The sequence below is a fragment of the Taurulus bubalis genome (genome assembly GCF_910589615.1).
Source record: "Taurulus bubalis genome assembly, chromosome: 11".
Lineage (NCBI taxonomy): Eukaryota > Metazoa > Chordata > Actinopteri > Perciformes > Cottidae > Taurulus > Taurulus bubalis.
In genome coordinates, this window is record NC_136599.1 from 6,280,683 (window position 1) to 6,300,448 (window position 19,766).

At 42.5% G+C, this 19,766-nt stretch overlaps 1 protein-coding gene across 3 annotated transcripts; it reads right to left on the minus strand.

Annotated features, from left to right (window-relative positions):
* Positions 1-1,360: 1,360 nt before the first annotated feature.
* On the minus strand, positions 1,361-19,380 carry LOC306744165 (MYND-type zinc finger-containing chromatin reader ZMYND8-like). Of its 3 annotated transcripts, none has more exons than XM_079226751.1 (20): positions 19,262-19,380; positions 14,112-14,182; positions 13,351-13,514; positions 11,030-11,173; positions 9,726-9,839; positions 9,513-9,605; positions 9,023-9,110; positions 8,891-8,946; positions 8,723-8,800; positions 8,505-8,620; positions 7,926-8,401; positions 7,474-7,602; positions 7,201-7,362; positions 6,375-6,887; positions 5,068-5,535; positions 4,829-4,965; positions 4,653-4,733; positions 4,488-4,566; positions 3,803-4,042; positions 1,361-2,339 (listed from the first exon to the last, which is right to left on the minus strand). In XM_079226751.1, the coding sequence occupies exons 1-20, from the start codon at positions 19,273-19,275 to the stop codon at positions 2,164-2,166; spliced, it is 3,399 nt and encodes a 1,132-aa protein (XP_079082877.1). In that variant the 5' UTR covers positions 19,276-19,380; the 3' UTR covers positions 1,361-2,163. The 3 variants fall into 3 exon arrangements, with proteins under 3 accessions (XP_079082877.1, XP_079082875.1, XP_079082876.1); XM_079226749.1 differs by having other exon boundaries at positions 11,030-11,251; XM_079226750.1 differs by lacking the exon at positions 19,262-19,380 and adding an exon at positions 14,295-14,431 and having other exon boundaries at positions 11,030-11,251.
* Positions 19,381-19,766: the final 386 nt, after the last annotated feature.

Genomic DNA, 19,766 nt, shown 5'->3' on the forward strand with positions numbered 1-19,766 from the left:
AAGGTCGTGGTTAATGCAGGTCTGTTGTCCTATACTGCTTTTACTGGTGAGCAACAAAGTGGGTGTTATGCGGGTTTTGACCAAGACTCAATCAAGTCAACTTAGAGCTTTATATTACCCCCATTTTACAAATGAGGACGAGAAGTCACATCCAAAAACATGGAATAATAAAGTTCCAATTCTTTCGTACTGCATTCTATATTTATTATCTTAAATTATAGAATGAAGGAATGTAAGGGTTGCTATGTTGACATGGGTGTAACTAACTGGGTTGAACATGAGTGCATTTTATCACTTAACGAAGGAACACGTGATGAATTGTACTTTTTCTAGAGTTGTATCCAATTAACGCCTACTTTCATCCACGGTTGTGTAATTTCATATTTTCTAGCTTGCATTCAAACGAGTTATTTACTCAAATCTAAATCTGTTTACATTATTTAACGTTGGTTTCCTGTTGCGGGCCTGAAGATTGGATCCATCTTTACTACGTCTGGTGCAGAGTCAGCCTGGTGTAGATGGTGCATGTATGCAAAGTCTAGTCTACAGGAGTGACTACTATGTCTGTGTACCTTAAATTTAACCCAAGTAACATTCGTTAGCAATAACGCAACAGCAACAGCCCTTACTTATGTCACTACTAGATCTCAGCCGGCTGTGAAAGGGGCAGAAACGAAACCTCCTTGTTCTGCAACGTCGCAAATGCCCGATAGTTATTCCGTAAAGAGAGGAGAGGAGAATATGTCCTGTTCTCTGCACATAATTCAAGCTAGCGTTAGCCACTAGCTAAAACCTGCTAATGAATGCTTCACGCTACAAAGCGAGATGTCTCCAACCGTTCCTAAACAATAATTACACGTCGCAGGCTCGTACGTGAACACTGTACGACGGAAAGCTGGACTCGTACCTTGAATCTTAATTAGTTTCCAGGTATTTATGGCTTCGCTCAGCTAGCCAGCTAGTAAGCTAGCACAGCCTTCCATTTTCTCTGGATCGCTTTGCTGTTTCGTAATCTCGCGAGAGTTACTAGTCACGGGCGTGAAAGCCCCGTGACTTCCGGTTCAACAGGCGATCGTTTGCTCTGTGCAGTGCCACAGAAAAGGGGTCTACATTAATCAAGGTGCACTACGTTAAGTTGATCAGAGCATTTTTATTTTTTCTTCACGAGTCCATTTATTGTATGTACAATATGTAAACACGAACACAAGATCAAAACAGACATGCTCACAGGAAATATTATCCAGCCAAAATGCAATTTCTATTTATTCCTACCCAATTCTTACAGTCTGATCAGGATTTACACCAGCTTTGGATCACAAGTTAAACAGAGGCTTCACTTAGAGCTGACATTCATATGAAGTAATTTATTTTCAAATATTTTTTTTTTTTTTTTTTTTTTTAGACACATGGAAATGTGATTTCATTAAACATACTATAAAAACATATAACACTATAAATATTGTTCAGGTATTTTCTTACAAAAACTTTGTACAGTTTACATTTTTTCTGTTCTTTTTTTTTTATAAATCACAGATATTTTTTATGTAGGTCTATACAATGTTTAACTACAATACAAAGTTGGTATGAGCCAAAAATGCCCCCCTACCCGCTGACATAGTTGAAAACATTAAGTTTAAACTTGCATTACTTAAAATATCTCAGTTGACATGAAGTGGACATGGTTTAAACAAACTTGCATAACTCAACATACCTCTGATGGCACCATGATGAATGAATATTAACTGTTGGTGGCTGTTTTTGTCTCATAATAGAGATAAATCCACTAAATGATACAGCAATTAAGTATTTAAGAGCAGCATTGAAAAGTGTAAGTATTCTGTGGGTCGATACAATCTTGTTCAGACTTGAAACAAAGTGGTAACATAGCTATAACAAAACTACAATATGAAAACATACAACCTCACGTTTTATTTCTCAAGACAGACTACTTTCACATTGTGAATCCACCTGAACACAGACTTGTGGAAACTGCAAATGAGAGATGAAACAAACAACAAAAAAAGTCCACCAAGCAGATGTACACATGGGAATGGAAACATCGAAGTGATCTGTCACAGAGCTGCGGGGCCTTCAAGCACCAAGTTTGACACCACATGTCTTGACGGCCTGGCAAAATGTGCGAGAGTATCTGTAGTGTAGCGGTTAGGTCACGGTAACGTTAGCAGTGTCCTTGCTCTTGTCAATGCATGGGGGAGAGTTGCTTTTGTCCGATAAGAGTCCCGCTCCAGGGGTCAGGATCTGCTTGGCAGGAGAGTGGCTCGATGACTTGACTGAAGGGTCCGAGTTGGACTCTGTTTCTGGTTCCTGCTGCGAAGAAGCTGGAAGGGGAAAACAAAGTACAAAATGAGAACATCGACACTGCGTATTCGCAGAATTTGCCTCAGAGGCCATCTGTTGTTATTATTGCAAAGTTATACTTTTTCATTTGGTGAGCTTTTGAAGGAATGAGTGCTTGGGTTGAGGGCCGAGGTGACGGTGGGGCTGAGTTTATAGGAACGCTGAGTCTCCAATGGTGTCATGTCAATCATACATCTATTAAAAGATGCTGTGGTATAAATATAGAACGCATAAAGAAGGAGCTGCCTTGGAATTTGCATTTCCCATATTATCTTTTAATATATGCAGCAGAGTGAGATCATTTTTCTGTTTCAAAACAATACATAATGATATAACCCTTCTGAAGAAAATTAGTTGCACAGACTCAAAAGAAATTGGATGGAGATTGTCTTTAAAAAAATTTAAAAATATATGCCTAAAGATGCAGTTACTAACTTAAACAAATTAAATACTTTTTAGCAAATTCTTTCAAATGGTCACTATGAAAGTGTGTTATCCGGCCGCCATTTTGAAAATATTTGAGCCAAACCCAAGCACCGCCGACCTGCCAGAGCAAACTCTCATTTGACAGCTAAACAATTCCCTAAAATATATTTCTGCAAAAAATTGAGCCGATATAAGGGCAATACAGTAACAGACTCTTGATTCATATTTGATCAACGCTGCAGGCTGACAGTTTGACCAAAAATCACTCCTGTTAGAAACTTCTCGGCTCTGATTGGTCGTTTTTCTTCTGGTGCGATGGAATCTTGCAAATGCCATTAAATGCACTAAAAGGATGCAGAGGGACCTGATTTACTTTAACATAGTGTCAGTTTATTCCTATATAAGTTACCAAAAACAGCTTTAATCCACTATTTCACAAAAGTAACAAGGAATTTAGAATTGTGGTTTGTTTTTTTAATAATACACAAGAAAAAGCCAGACAATAAAGTACAAAAACGTTTTAATCAGGAGAATTATCCATCCTGATGGCAGAGAAGACATAATGTATAATCCTCAACAATACAGTGTAGTACACAGTTACTTTATTGCCATGTGTCTTTCATGTCAAATAACATTTCAGTTTGGATCACAGTACTTGAGGAGCAAATACTGGGAACTTCATCTGCAACAGGAAACACTGAACTGGGGGAAGCGTTCACATTGAGACAACACAGCTCGAAAAAAATCCTGCCTCTAAATCAATTATAAATAATAAATAATATAATATTTTTGATATACGAGTATCTATGGCAGACAGTTTTATTAGATTTTCAAATTATGTTGATTTCACATAGTTTTTTCACAAAGGCTTTTGGTATTTTTATTTGCCAGTTATTATCTTTAAATCACCACTGTGGGACAACTTCGTGCATCACAGCACTGAACAGATATCAACAACGGATTTTGACGTAATGTTCATATTGAGCACACTAGTGTGTCGTGAGTGTCGTCATATTACCTGACTGTGTGCAGGACTTCATGTGTTCTGGCCAGTGGGCTTGCTGGCAGGGGTAATCACAGTAACTGGTATTCCAGCAGCAATAGAAGATGGCCTCCTTCCTGCAGTTAGCGCACCACTGTTTCTTTTTGGTCTCGTCCACTGCCTGCTGCTTTTCCACCTCCGTCTGCTTCTTCACCTCCGCCACCAAGCGTTCCCTTTCCTGCTCCAGGCTCTGCCTCATCTCTGCCATCGTCAGTTCTGCATTTAATAGAGACCATATTCACTTCAAACTCATGCCATGTGTATTCACATAATATGCATGAAAAAGCCGGTTCAGTAGTATATCCAGGGTTCATACACATTTTGACCAATGGATTTCCATGACCAAACATTTTGTGAAATCTCAGTGTATACATGAAAAAGTAAAAATGTAGTATTTAAACTAACAATGAGAAGGAGAGCCTATGCCTGCTTATATTCTGAGTGTTTTTCTTTTAAAAGCATATTCATTATTTCAAACTCAGTGTAAATGAACGACATGAACATATGAATATAACTAATTTCCATGACTTTTCCAAAACTTATTTTTTCCCAAGGCCTTTTCCAGGCCTGGAAATAACCATTTTAAAATCCCATGACCGTAAGAACCCTGGATATCAACTCTCAGAGGTGAGGCGACACATTCCTGAAACAGAAAACTTACCAAGATTGTGCTTCATCTCCGATAACTCTTGTTGATGCAGCCACTGGAGCTTCTCAATCTCTATCCTTAGCCGTCGAATCTGTGGCAGAAATACACAGATTAAAACTTGCAACACGTATTATTATGGCATGTTATAGAAGCATCAGTCTATATGCCAGAATTTACCTCTGCAATTGTGTTTCCTGATGTGTTTTTGGAAAGATCATTGTACAGTTCGGTCACTGTCCCTTTTATCGTGTCCATAATCTGCAGAGTTTTAGCAAAAACATGTAATATTAGCCGACATTTTTAACCAAGAGAGCCGTTATTAAAGCTATAGGCAGTCAAATTGGCCAAATTACTTTGTTTGTGTACTTGGTGATGTCCGCAGCCACCTCTGCTGAGCCTGTAGGGATCTGCACATCTCCTGACGAGGAGCTGCCAGATGTGACCTGGGCAGCTGTTGATGAGGAAGTACTCTGAGGGACGTCTTTTTGCACTGAAGAGGATAAAAGGAAAGGAAACAATACATTTTAATACACATTTCCTCCTTCTGTTTTAAGTTGTATGTTCAGATGATTGATTATGCTGGTGTGTATACCCTTGGCAGCTTGTCTGGTCTGGTAGCGGGTACTGGAGGAGTTCTGCTGTTGGGACTGCACCTGCTGTGGGCTGCGCGTCGGCCCCGGACTCTCGGCCGGCGTCTGCACTGGTGACTGATCTCCTTGCTGCTGCTGCCTCTGCACCTTCTGCATATGCCACTTCTGAGAGGACGTCTGGAATTTTGTTGGATTCCAAACTACTGCCCGCTGCACGGCCTGAGCCGTCTCTTTAGGCAGTAGAGGGCGCTGTTTCTTTACAGCCGCAGGTACTGGGGACGTTGCGGAGGCAGGAGAGGGTGCACTGCTGGTGGAGCCGCTGGTCGCTGCTGTGGTGGCACTGGGCTGGCCAGAAGCTGCAGTGGAAACCAGGTTGAGGGCTGCTGTGATGGCGGGTTGCAAAGTGTCCTTCAGGTTAGGGGCGGATTCCCGTGATGGAGCAGCTGCTGCAGCAGAGGAAGGCAGTTTACCTGAGCAGAAACATAAATAACATTTGTACAGAAGTGTGATGACACTTGGGTTGTGTGTGAGACCTGTCTAACCTACTCCTCATATTTATTTAAGACTAGTGGCTTAAGGATACAGTAGCCACTTCTAGCATAAGAAGAAGAACATGTTCTTGCACTGTTATTGTTATGCACCACGTGCCATGACAAATTCCTTGTATGTGAAAACATACGTGGCAATAAATGGTTCCAATTCTGATGTGGAATTTAAAAAAACAATTTCTCTGCTTCTGCTGCATCGATTTTGACCCTTTTTTTTAAAACTGTCCATTGTGTTTACAACTATTTTAGGAGTTCAATGCTACATCTGAGAAGTACTATTTTAAATGGAGGAATATGTTATGGTCCACTGCAGACATTGCAATTAGAAATAGTTATCCATACAATATTAGAGACAGACGATAGGTGCGTCTCAAGTCTGTTTTCTTTTTTATTTGGTTGAAATTGAATTTTAACTTGTTATTTTTAAATGGCAATTGATGTTTGGTGATGTGTTTGTATACTGTATATATGGGTGATTTTTCACAGACATCACTGATCCATGGAATGTATAAATAAGGAAAATGGAAAGGGGAAAACTGCCTCAGACACCACCCTAAAGACAAGATAGCTAAGAGCGTTTAAAGAGTAAAGTATGGTTTACTGGAGTTACATTTGGATGGACTTGCATTGAAGCTCACACTGGACTGCACTTCACCATTTTGTGTTCCAACTTTTCAAGAGTATCATTTCCTCCCAGTTGTCCTTCTAACTGAGACAAGTCATAATGAGAACCACGGGACGCTGCGTGTCAAAGGCCTCACCTTCCAGCTTGGCAACACCGGGCTCTTTGAGCGTTTTAGCCGCAGAAGCTCCCGGCTCTCTTCTCGCCCTCTTTGAGTCACGGCCTCCATGTTCATCTCCCAGGTCGATCACCAGCTCTCTTTCAGAATCAGAGTCTTGCTCAGCCGCCGATGAGGCAGCTGCTACTCGGCCCTCATCCTGGGCTTTGGGTTTTTCAGCGAGGGGCTGCGACTGCGGCGTCCTGGGCTTGTCCTGGAGGCCCCTATCCGGGCCATTGACCCCCTGCTTGTCTTTGAACAGAAGTTCAGGGAGGGGTTTATCCGCTTTCCCTGTAACTCCCTCCTTATTCTCTCCATCCGTGTTTGCTTTGGGCCTTTTTCTATCTGCTTTGTCCTGGTCGTCCTGGACGGAGCTCTTTGGCTTGTGTTCCTCGTCGCTGAGATACTCGCTGTCGCTCGAGTCAGATTTCTCAGAGTCGTCAGAGTCGCTGTGATCCACACCTTTGTACACATCTTCAGAGATCTCATCGATCCCTAAATGGAGAAACACACATTAGTGATTACAAGTTTTAAAAGAGTCAGACAGAGTGGAATAAAAAATTAAAAATAGTTGCCTTTGCCAATAGCTTGACAATCACCAACCCTAAGTCTGATCACACTTTGTCTGATATCACCCGTGTCAGCTTTTTGGGTACATTTATTGACAGTCACTCACAATTAACTGTATTAAACTTTAAATTGTATTTTTCCTGCAAATGAACTACAAAAAACTGAAATATTCTTGAAATTACTGGAAGATCTTTTTGTACAGTATGAGGAAATATCACAAAGGTGATTGGATATTTACCAAGCTGTGCCTTGCAGCTCTCAATTGTCTTGTCCAGGCTCCTGATGAGTCTCTTTGGGTTGGGGAGGGAAGCTGATGCTCCTTGTTGTTGCTGATGTTGCTGCTGTTGTTGTTGCACGGTCTCACTCAGCTCCTTCAGATCCATCTCAGCCTTCACCCGATCTGAAAGGAACAAGTAAATAAAGTAAACTATAAGCTCGCATGGCAATGATGTGTTGATTGTTAGCCTTTCTACCGTCATCAGTACAGTGTAGTTGTGCAGTTGGAACCGACCCAGGTTGAGATTGAGGATGCCGCCTGTCCCTGCGGTCCTCTCCAGCTTGGGGACCAGTCCAGGGTTGAAGGGCTTCGGGCTGCCCGCCGCGTTGCCTGCAGAACCCATCTTCCCCGAGACTGGAGATGCTGTAGTTACAAATGGAAAATAGTGTTTAAAAAAAAAAAAAAAAAGGACACCACTCCTCTCATGGCTCATTTAAGCCCTGGAATAACGGATTTGATTGGCCCTTTTAGGGCAAACATGTTGGAAACACAGCATTGACATGCAATTCCAATATTCACTTTTCTTTTCGCTCTGGTTTTGTTTCAACCAACTCCTGAACAACTAAACAAAGAGCTGGAACTTGCTATAAAGCTCTGTCAAGCCTCCGTACATTTTCTGTAGGTTCAACCTCTTTTACGTCATCATTTAATAAAATACCATTATAGAAATATCTCTGATTATTTACCAGTACAGTCCATTGATTCCTCTCCAGTGCTGTAGTGGAAGGCGGGATTCCTGCCGGGCTTTTCCATATCCTGCTCCCCATCGGACCCTGTGTGAATTGAGGAGTTGGTGCTCATGGGAGACCGAGGCATGTCCGTCAACGAGACCCTCCGACTCATGCCACTGGGCGTGGAACTCTTGCCGAGGACCATCTTCGGCGACGCGGTTATATCGAAGTTGAAGCGAAGTTTATCCTGCTTCTCCGTTTTCACGGTCCCGGCACTGGGGTTGGAGGGGTCCAGTAGCATCTGTAGCTGGTTGTTGGGCGTGAAGGGAGTGCGGAAGGGTGCATAGTTGAATACCCCAAATTTCTTGCGAATATTTTCCACATAAACCTCCATCTCTTGCATGGCGCTGTTGAAAATGCTCTTTGTCTTCTTCACAGAAAAAGGGATCTCTTTGGACATGAGGTAGCAGTTGTTGATGGGGACCCAGGCCCTACATATAAGCACAACAAAACATTCACCGAAATTACAATGACCAGGATAATGAGTGATGATAGAGATATAGATAATCTTCAATGCTCACAAGCTTCTCTCACCTGTCATGCTGCCCAAAGAAGCGTGCGTCTACCTGCCCGTCCTTGTCCCGAAGTGCTTTTGCTGGCCAGAAGGGAAAGCCCTTTAGCTTCGCCCAAACCAGCGGATGGGGTGGACTCTATAAAAAAGGGACAAAGCAAAAATAGTCAAATACCTCACAGATATGAAAATGAAACCTAAAATGTATAAATACAATATTTAAGATAGTGTAAGGACCTACACATGGCTCACAAAACCAGTTGTCCCTTTTTTGGCATGAAGACAGGTAGCACTCTGGACACACCTCAATCTCATTCATCTATGAACACACATTAGATGACAAAGATGCAATTAATTCATAAAATCAGACAGAATATTTGCTTTTATAATTAGGTGAAGCTTCTTTTACCTCATGTTCACAGATCTTGACGATGACTTTTGCAGTCGCTGTTAATTTGTGATTGCCTGGAATAAAGTCACAATCGTATTATGTTTAATTAGCAGAGTAGAGGAATTAGTGATGCATGTCAAAATGGCTTACCTCCATTGTAGATGATGCAGTTGTGTAAGATCCATTTCATGTCAGCAAGAAAGGCTTCAGTGCAGCCATACATTTTCTTTTTGATATTCTATTAAAAAGTGAACAGAATACAAATCAAAGATGAGATACTTCACTGAAATATATTTAAATATTGTAAAAACTGGGCCACAAAGTTTGTTTTATGTACTGAAGCTGTATTTTTTTCTTGTGTACTCTAAAATGATTGTCTCTGTAGCATCTTGGGACCTCATTAGTTCTATATATTACATGTTGTTTCATAGTTAAATGTTCTTCTTTGTTTCGTGAACCAAAGAAAATGTTGTCTTATATGCTTGCTGTGCATACATACAGTATATACACATTCCCAATGAGGCTTTACAGGTGTTGGCTGTCCCTTCCTGCTCAAACAACCGTTTTTTGTCTCATTTTTTTTAAAGACTTTTTGCATACTTCTATTTACCATATTTAAGAAAAAAATAAACAATGATACCTTTTCTAAAGTAGACAGGTCCATGGCGTGGAAAATGTACTCTGCATAATCTGGGTGCTGTTCCAGAGCGACAGGTTTCTGAAAAGGCTCAGTCTGCTCGGTTTAGACAAATATGAAAATTAAAAAAATAAACAGATGTGTTAGCCAAACAAGTCTCATGTCCTGGACTTTTGTGTTTGCATATCAAATGCAATGGATCTTTAAAAGACTTACCCCGGGTTGTTTAATCTTTTGAAGTGCAAATTTGAGCAAGTAGGAGAGTTGGTCTATTGTCAGCATTGTCATTGCCTTGCTCTGGGTTTCAATGCATTCAGCGACTGTTATTTTCTGCAACAATAAATAATAAATGTTTAATAATTAATGAACACATAATGAAATGAACATACATCAAAAGGACAATGGACCTCATTCACCAACTGCTCTTGACGAGAAATGTCTTCTTTAACCCCACTTAAGATTCTGACGTTCATCAGCGTTTGTTTATTTGAGATTAGTTCTTATATACCAGAATCTACAAAAATAATTGGTTATAGAGTTTTCTTCAATTCTACAGTTGTGTAATATAGGATTTAAATTACAATGTTATTCTTTCAATCATATATAGCATAATCATTATTTTCAGCCGTCATTATGTATCAAAAAGCTTAAGAAAAGAATCTTTCATATCCAAATTATGTTTAAATAATTAGCTAATGGCAATCAAGTAGTCCTCTAACAGTGTTAATGTTAGGTTATTTCATACATGACCACAAATGGAGTAGAATGCCAGACAAGTTGTCTGGCATTTACGTCCTGTATCTCCACTTCAGAACTATTTTATTTCTTTGTTTAACATTTGGGTCTCTTGCTCCACCCTTTTTGGACTTTATGTTTGGGCGTTTCAATTTCTGTGTGTGCCCTTGATGCCCATTTATGGAGATGTTCAGGGCTTATTCCAATGCTGAGTCGGATCAAATGGCACACACACACACACACACACACACACACCTTGACAATGGTATTCATCGTCACAAGGAAACAGGTACGAACAATTCTGCGGTTTTAAGAAGAATGTCCTGGACCTGCCGAAGACTTTTCTCAGGAACTTTCTTAAGAACAAATTTAAGAAAATAAACTCTTTGGTGAATGAGGCCCATATGAACATACACCTAAACTTTAGTTTAGCTTACATTACCTGCTTTCTTTTGATTTAGCTTGCACATACATTTAAAAATGCTGCATAGTCAATTTCCCTAGCGGATTAAATTCTCTAACATCTCTCAAACTTGCAGTGTGAGCAGTTAGCTTGCTGGGGTGTCACACCATGTGTCAGGAGAGGCCAAGAGGTCTGGAGGTTTTTCGATCAAACACAGACACAAAAAAAAAGGCAGGAGATTTCCCCGATTAGTTCCTTCTCTCTGGCTGAAGCACATGACACATAGTCCGACACCCCGGTTGTCAACTAAGCAAGCGAGATTGTGCCTGGCGACAATCATCTGTGCGCACAGCCACACACATACGCGTCTTCTGCGAGATACCTCACACTCTGGACAGAACCAGTCGCCCTCGGGCTCGGCTGGTAGTTTGAGGCACTTGGCGTGGTACACCCTGGGGCAGAGCTCACAGCAGAGCACCTGGCCCTCGCGGTGGCACAGCCAGCAGTAGAAGTCATTCCTTCCGTCCTGCGGTACAACATCAACAGGGTCTGTGGTGAGTGCTGGCTGCTTCATATAGTAAAAGGGGCCATGTCTTAGCTCTGACTGAAATGCAGGCAAGAAAAAAACAAGGGGGCAGGTTTCAAAAACACGCAGGAACACAAAAAAGGTGCAGTGCAACAACAACAACACAGCAATAAAGGTGAGGTAAGCAGGGTAAGTGGCAGAGAGGGAGGTGACGGTCATGAAACTCACACGTTTTAGAGCAAAAAAAGTTAACTATCTGATAAAATGACTGTTTCTACTGTAAGTCAAACAAAAGCAACCCAACAGGTTTTGGAGTGCGAGCTTGAGGGTAATGTTATAATTACAAAGCTCACATTTCAGCTGAGAGATAACACAATGCATGATATGGTTCTCTGTTAAGAAACCAACTAATTCTGCTGGTGATACATTGGATGGATGAATAGAAGCATCTGCTTTCACAGTCCAAGATATCTTAATCTTAAGCCTTAAAGATTACACCAAAATCAGTGTTGGGTATTAATTCAATACGAGTCGCGGTAAAAATGCAATTGCAGCTTATTTGCCAATCAAAGCATATACAACACTGGTTAAAATATTACACAAAGTTCAACAGATGACTAACGGTTAAATGGGAATCACTCTGCACCACGTTAATTAAAAAACATATGCATCAGAGTCATATACCATCAAAGTACATAACACTTACAATTTGCTATACAACAGGACATAAATGACCAGAGGTGATTAATACAAAATGACAAAATTGACTTAACTTAAAGTAAGTGTGAGCTGATAATGCACTCATAGCTCTGCTCAAAAGCCTACATAACAATCACGACCATCCATCTCCACGTCACAGCAGGTAACCTCCATTCACGTTTTTCCATCTTTAAGCGGACAATGCACTGCACTCAAAATCTAAATCGGTGCGCTCTCGCAGGCAATGTGGTGTGTTTTTGTCCACTGAAGAAGTCCCACAATGAACTTTGACCTCTGCAGTGTGTGCAGGCCTCCAGTCATTGTTGGCAAGAATAAAAGAAATTCTGTCTTTCCACGTTCCAGATAGTCTAATGCTGCGTTCACACCAAAAGGGTTGCAAATTTTTGCAACGCTTTTTCAACCTGACTTTACTCGCTCGACTTTATGTGGTTAATTTGCTTTTTCGCTGCAGAAGGGGGGTGCGGCTTTTCCGTGGTTTAACTCTGTGAAAACAGTTACCATTTCCGCCATTGAAGTAACCACTAGTGCTGCTTTATACTTGTTGTGGAAGTCCCACGAACGTCAGAACATTAAACGCCCCCGTGTCTGGGTTCTTAATATGCAAATTTCCGCAACGCTTTTTCGCCTCATTCGCGCCGGCGAAACCGTTCGCATCTGTGCATTGACTTTACATGTAATCTACTCGCGCAACTCTTTTTGTGAGAACGCAGCATAAGACTAAAAAAGGCCCCCCATCAGAACGGTGTGTCGGAAGGCTGCGTCAACAATTCCTGTAACTTTCTAAATGAGACGTTCACACGTCGAGCCGTGATCGGACAGTTTTGTGGAGATGAGAAAGAACGTTTTTCAAGTGCTCCTTTATCGTTTTTTTACTCAACTTTTTTGTGCCACTACTTGGGTGTCAAACAATATGAATGACTTCCAGGAGAGACCGTCTGAGAATGAACAGTTATCCCCATTTAAAAACGTCTAGGTCTCCCTCCTCACTATGACGACAGGCTTTTCAGTGGAGTACGGCCGTTCAGACCGGCTTAAGCGCATTTCATTTCCCACCAGGACGAACAACAAGTCGTACAAACTTATTCTTTTTTAGTATAATCTAGCCTGAATCTGTCTTGGACCACATAAATACTTCAACCGACAATCTCGACTTAATCGACAGATCTGTAGGACTGAGTTTCTCCACAAAGGAAGACTCAAAAGCACCACTTTTTGTAGAAATGTGCTTATAGGTGTCTTGGAAATAAGTGGTTCAGCATGAGAAAAGACTATAAAAACGACTCATAACGAAAAAAGTTATGTAATGTTAATTTATTTTATTGCCAACTCAAGTTGTCTTAGTTGAGGATTATTCTTGGTTCCATCTCTTCAGCTAACTCCACTTTCTGGACAGACCGGAGACACCACAGCCTTTGAGAGCACGCCAGATCTTGAAAAGAGTGCACCGGATCACTTACCTGGTCTTTGCTGTGACAGTTGATGGCCCCGGGCTTCTTCTTCCTCTTGACGGGGCTGGGGGAGGTGTCCGAGGGAGAGTGTCCGTTGGAGGAATGGGTGGGACTGGACACCTTTCTCTTCTGTGGTGCCACGGTTCGTTCCGCTGACCCCGGAGGATCAGGGACTGGAGGCAGAAAGACAATCAGGTCATCACACGATGGGAGACAGGACTGGTATTGTCTGCTGCTCGCCACACGTCGCACGCGCTTAAGAGGATTAAAAAAACCTCAGGTGCCACGGTGGCAATTTAGACATTTCTAGATAAAAAAAAAAAATTTAAAAAAAATCAAGAAGGAGGATACAAACATAAACTGTAAGACGTCATCCCTATTACCCCTCATGGTTAGAGCTTAGAGAAACCAAGGAAGTGCAAATTCAAGTCAGTTCAAGCTGAGACATTTTGTCGTTGGATGTCAAGTACCAACAGCAATCACACTGATTTAAAATGCAGTTATTGAAGATGCCTCTTATACATATTAGCTTGCCACTCTGTAGTAACAAATCGCTGGAGGGCTCCCTCTGAATGAACAAGACTGTGTGTTGATACTTGACACAAAACAGGCCGGCAGCCAGGCATAATGGATTATCTTTGCAGTCCTAAGAGACCATCAACGTGCATTACACTGCTCTCTGTAACGTGCAGTAAATAACCTTTACGTTCTCCAAAGACCGCTGAGGAGTTTAACTCTTAATGCGAGGTGCTCGGCCTCAGAAGACTTACCTTTGGATCGCACGGACGCCTCCATCCCCTCTACCACATCAGACTCCGTTTTTATCTCCTCCTCAGCCAGACTGAAGAGCACCGAACAAGAGCCACCCAGAAGAAAAAAAGAGAGGCAAACACTAAATCAGAAAGGGTGTTCTGAAACCACATCAGCATAACAGTAAACAAGTGGAACACCACCTAAGGCACCCGGGTCCCAGAGGATCCGTCAATAGGGACTCTGCCGGCTTTCCATTGTTATTGTTTCATTTAATTTCAGCACATCCCTGACATCGTTTCTGCAGAAGTTCAAATCCTTTTTTTTCTCCCCATGTTATCGGTGACAAATGAGTCTGAATATGTTCTTCATGTTCCGAGAGAGGAGAATGGCAACAATCGCCATGGCAACGCTGCTCTCCGGCTAAGCACAAGTTGATATTCACAACAACACATAGGGCCATTTTTATTACCCCGCAAACTCCCGTCCTTCAGGAGAGATTGCAGCGATAGATTGCAGTGCGATAAAAAAGGACCTGATCTTCGCTGCACTTTGTTATGATCAAATAGTGGATAGACCTGTAAGGAGGGAGTCATGAAGAAGCTGGTCTGGTCTCTACTACACTCGAGGAGCACAGTCTCATGACGAATAACAGTCTGCGTTCCTCTCCAGCCCCTTCAGTAACAACAGAGGGACACGGAGGAGTTGGACCCCGTCCATAGAGACCAGCAGCAAGAGATACCTCGAACCAGCTCGAAACAAGGTCGATGTAAATAATTCCCTCCTGCATCTTCAAAGCAGTCTATAACAGCAACTCTTGTTTATTTGGCACCACATGTCTACCAATTTAGGAAATATTCACATACATTTGTTGTGGAGTTGCATAAGAATGTTGTGTCGTTAAAAAAAGAAATCTGCCTTTTTCAGCTGCTGCGTTTACAAAAAAAAAAAAAGGGGGCCAATAGTAATATCATAGAAAAACAAACCCATGAATAATGTAGCAATCCAAAAAGCGAATAACACAGTATCTCCAACATGCACATGCAGCGAGGCCCGTCCAGATTTTTCTATTTAAAAAAGGATGAGAAGAAAGGGGGTCTGGCGATAAATGAAAGTCTTTGAGTTTCTTGGCTCCTCCTTTGTCAGATCAACAGAGGGCCTTGTTCCAAGGATGTAGCCTTTATTCACGAGCCCCGGGAAGAAAACCCTCCCGAGGACCCCTGACAGGTCACACACTTGACCAGTTCATAGCTTTGGCTGCAGCTCTGGTTTCCAGCAAGGGTGATGGGTTTACAGGCTACGACTCAAAGGTCAACCACATTTGTGGGATAAGCTTCTTTTTTTTCCCTTCTCTCTTCTGAAAGTAAAGGAATGCTCTTTGAGTCCCCTCCTCCACCCTTAAAGAGACATGCCACACAAAGTTGATCAAATGTCAGTTCTCGGATACACAGGAGAGGTTAAAACATGTCCGAGAAGAGATTAATGAATCAGATCTGACGAGCCCAACTCAAAGATTAGATGTGATCACATCAGAGATTAAACCTATACTCAAGTCAACCTTGGTGTTTGTTGTAAAACTCTGGTTTAACAATGATTAAATTCTTCCTACCAGACAAAATACAAGATACTGTGACCAAGCTAACACGTCAAGGCTATTCTAAATGCATTCCTTGTTCCCTCGGACTGGCAATCACAGAAAGCGCAAATGCATCATAACCTGTGTTTTCTGAAAGAAGAAGAAGAAAAAGAAAAGGGCAAACATGGCCGCAGAGTTTCTTTAAAAATATGGCATGTGGGTATCTTGTTTCAGGCTGCTAACAGTCACACACACACCCCCGCACACACACACACACACACACCAACCCCTCCCGGGGCCTTCCTGTTCCGGACTGAGTGAACAAACGAGGCCCACATGAAAATAAGACTACGATAGCCAAGCCGCTCTGCTACGTGTACCACAGCCCTGAAAAATAAATTAAAAAAAGAGAACATTCACCATCACCAGGCAGAGCTTCTGGACACAGTGCCACAACCCTGAATACTATACACACGCACTTAATGGCAAGACAGGATGAGCCATGGTGAAAAAGTATGCTGATCCAGAGGACATTCTCAGATCAGGAGCTATGATCCATCACACAAGGAGAGTTAGGCAAATAAATCCTCAGCAGATTCTGGGATATATTCCAGGGAGGCGCGGGTTCAAGAAAAACACTGACAGTATTCCCCCTCTGCAAAGTAGTACCTGATGGACAAAAATGAAACACTGACTCAATGCCTTTAGATTCCACTCCAGTGAGAGACGAGCAGGGTTCTCTCGTCACAGAAAATGGAGGCCACAGCTTGCTCCCCTCCCCCCTCGCCCCCATCCCCCACTCCGAGGCTCAGACTCAAGCACTGGCACATCCATGCAGGAGGACCAGGAGAGATCTGTGGAGATTACAGTCCAACATTTAACAAAAACACGGCTATGTCAAGACAAACCTCCACTGCCGATCACAGAGATAGAGGAGGAACAACAGTGAGGGAGACACGAGAGAATCCGGCAGAACGAGAAGCACTCATCTTTCTCTTTTTTTTTCTCCTTTTTTTTTTTTATGTCTTCGATCTTGGCTTGCCTCCTTCCCTGAATACCGCTGTCATAGAATAATTAGATTTCATTTTGAAGAAAGAGAGACCATCAATGTGAAGCCACACGGAGATCCCGGCAGAAGCTATTCTCTGTACTTGTAAGAATGTGCAGTTCATTCACATCAAAACGGACAAACGGCCTCTGTAAATGGCAGTCGAGGAAAGCCATTCGATGCAAACGTCATTATTGCACTCTCTGCTCTGGAACTGCCACTGCAAACTCTTGGGATTAATACCATTCGACTACAAAACATCCTACTCATTTAGCCACGCAAAAATCCCAGAGAGATTATTAGGCTTTGTAAAAAAAAAAAAAAAGACCAGAGACATTCAGCTTTAACAAGACCAACGATGTCCTGAAATCAACAAAAACACAACAATTAAAAAAGCAGAAGGTCAAAGATCCTAGCTTACATTTAATAAAAATCAGGATTTAAAAAAAAACTAGATAAAGATATGTTTTAGCATGACTCCTTTACAAGGTTAAAACAATGGATCAACACCAAACTAGACCACAAGTAAGCACAGAATATCCTGTATTAAAAGAAAGATTTGACCTGGATTTTACATAAGGCTGTAAAGGGTGAATCAAAGATGGCTGTGGAATTTTCCAGAAGGCCCTTGCTCTCCCTGCTGCTCTCCCTCCGATTGTCAATCTTTAACCTCAACTGCAGCTGCAATTGGCTGGAGGGCCAAACTGGGTGGAACATTATTGGTCAGCTGTGCTATGCTACACGGATCACAGTGAGCAGGCTCCCCTCTTCCTCTTAAAAAGCTTTTTTTTTTGCTGCAATGCAGAGATTTCCCCCTGCATTAGACGCTTTATATTCCTTTACTTTAGCTTGCCCTTCTGGAGTAGGACAGTCGAAACCAGAGGGGATTTGACTAAAAGGCCCTTTGGGAGATTATATTTGTGAGTGTGATGCATAACTCAGTGGCTCTGCTATTCAACCTACGCCGTGCTATTTGTACCGACACCACGACGTTACACATTGCTGACATTTCTCACCATCGGCCGGAGCGTTTACATTACTGGCTCGATCAAGCACCGTGTGGAGTTAACTCATTCCAGTAAAAGTTGACTCCTGATTGTGGTTTTACAGAGCGAGGGAATTAGTCTCAGTAACACTGATTGCGACGTTACGATTTTCTGGCTGTCGTGCAGATGAAACACGCCTCGTATCAGGCCACAAGAGAGAGAAAACACTCTTTGTTTCGCCCATGCAGTTGAGACTGCTAAAACGGGGATACATTATGTAACACAATGTACAGCGAGTGCTCTAAAAATATATATAAAACACCAACAAACTGTAAAGAGTCCCTATAAACCATGTCCTTGTGTAGATTTCTTATAAAATATCTTGCTAGAAGAACTGCATTCTTGAAAAAAATATCTGTATCTTACATATGTAATGTCTGTTATGTGTGTAAAACTGAAAAACCACGGTACCATAAGAGAAAAAGAGAACATATTGCCACATATGCAAACAGCACGTACGCACACGCACACACACACACACACACACACACACACACGTCATGTAAAAACCTGTTAGGTCTCATGTTGTTCCTCTGCCCCTGCAGTCTGATGTGTAAGGAGAGCTCTCTAAACACAAAATGGCCACTGTCTGTCTGACGATGGGAGGAAGCAGTTTCACAATAGGTCTGCAGAGAAGGGCAGAGCCCCGGGCTGCAAAACTCAAGGCCCACGGCTGGAAATAGAAGTAGCCTGCGTCCCGAGGTCTCATTTCCGAAAGATTCAACTGGAAGAGAATCGCCCTTTTGACTAAAAGGTTTGTTTCATGTTTGCTCTTCCTCTCATCGGGGGTGGAGTGTAAGAAACTACATCCGTCTGCCAGTACTGTCGTCTGTAATGTGTACAAAGTCGCACAATTTATTTTTTTACATACACATATTCAGACTAGAAACTAGTATTGAGTTATGCCCTGCACTCCCTTGTCCTCCTAACAAGCACGTCTGTTGCCCCCCACGTCTATTCCCCGGCCTGGCATGACACACAAGAAAACAGCACAGAGCCAATCCACTTACAAAGGGTACATAATACCCGCCCTCCTCCTCGTCTTCCTCCATTGCCCATCCCCCATTCTTTCTCTGCCAGGCTACAACACAGGACTGCCACAACAGAAAAGGGAGGTGTGAGTGCCATTTTTAAACCTAACTCTCCTTTGCATTATATAAATAAAAAACAGGAAAAGGATTTGCCATGGTCCACTCTGCCTCCTGTATGGCAGCCAGGTTGTCTGGGGCACCCATGTGACCCTGAGACACAGAGAGAGAGCAAGGGTGAGAGTCGTTACCCAACCCCCCACCCTCCTCCTCAGCACTGTGGAGCAGTGAGGCCTGGCGAGGCCTTCAATCCACCCCCAGCTCCTCCTCCTCCTCCTCTTCCTCCTGCACTCTAAACAGATTTTTTTAAGGTGTGCACATTCATCATGAGAAACCTACAGTCACCACAACGACAAGAAGGAAGCCATGTTGTTATCAGAGAGTTGAGATTAAAAAGAAAGACAGAGCTTACCTCTGTGGATGCATGGCTGCCTGACACACTGTTATGTCAACACTTATAAAACATGGAGGACACTCTCAGCCCTCAGCCGGGGAAGGCTCCGCTCTTCAGGCAAGGCGATCAGGCCCCGGTGATGTTAGCCGGATCCTGACTGGTCGCTCTCCTCACAGGCAGGATACAAGGCCGCGTCTGATTGGCCGAAATGTTTCCTGAGTAATTATCTTTGTTCAGTGCAGGCAGGGGCAGCACTGTGAGTGTCAGAGACAGGGGAAGAAAAATAAGCAGAGAGCTAGGCCTAAAACCATAAAATAACACGATTAATAGGAGTATTCTTGACATACCAACCCAAATGTAACAACGTTTGAAGCTTCCAAGTGTAGAACCTGCCCGTAGTTGTCTCATTTGAAGGCTTTAGAAGTTGAAATGGCAGCATGTGGACTGTGAGGAGCAGGACACCATGGCTTCTCTGCACAAGCCTCCATTTTTTTTTTTATGTGGAGAGGGCCTTTGTTTAAAC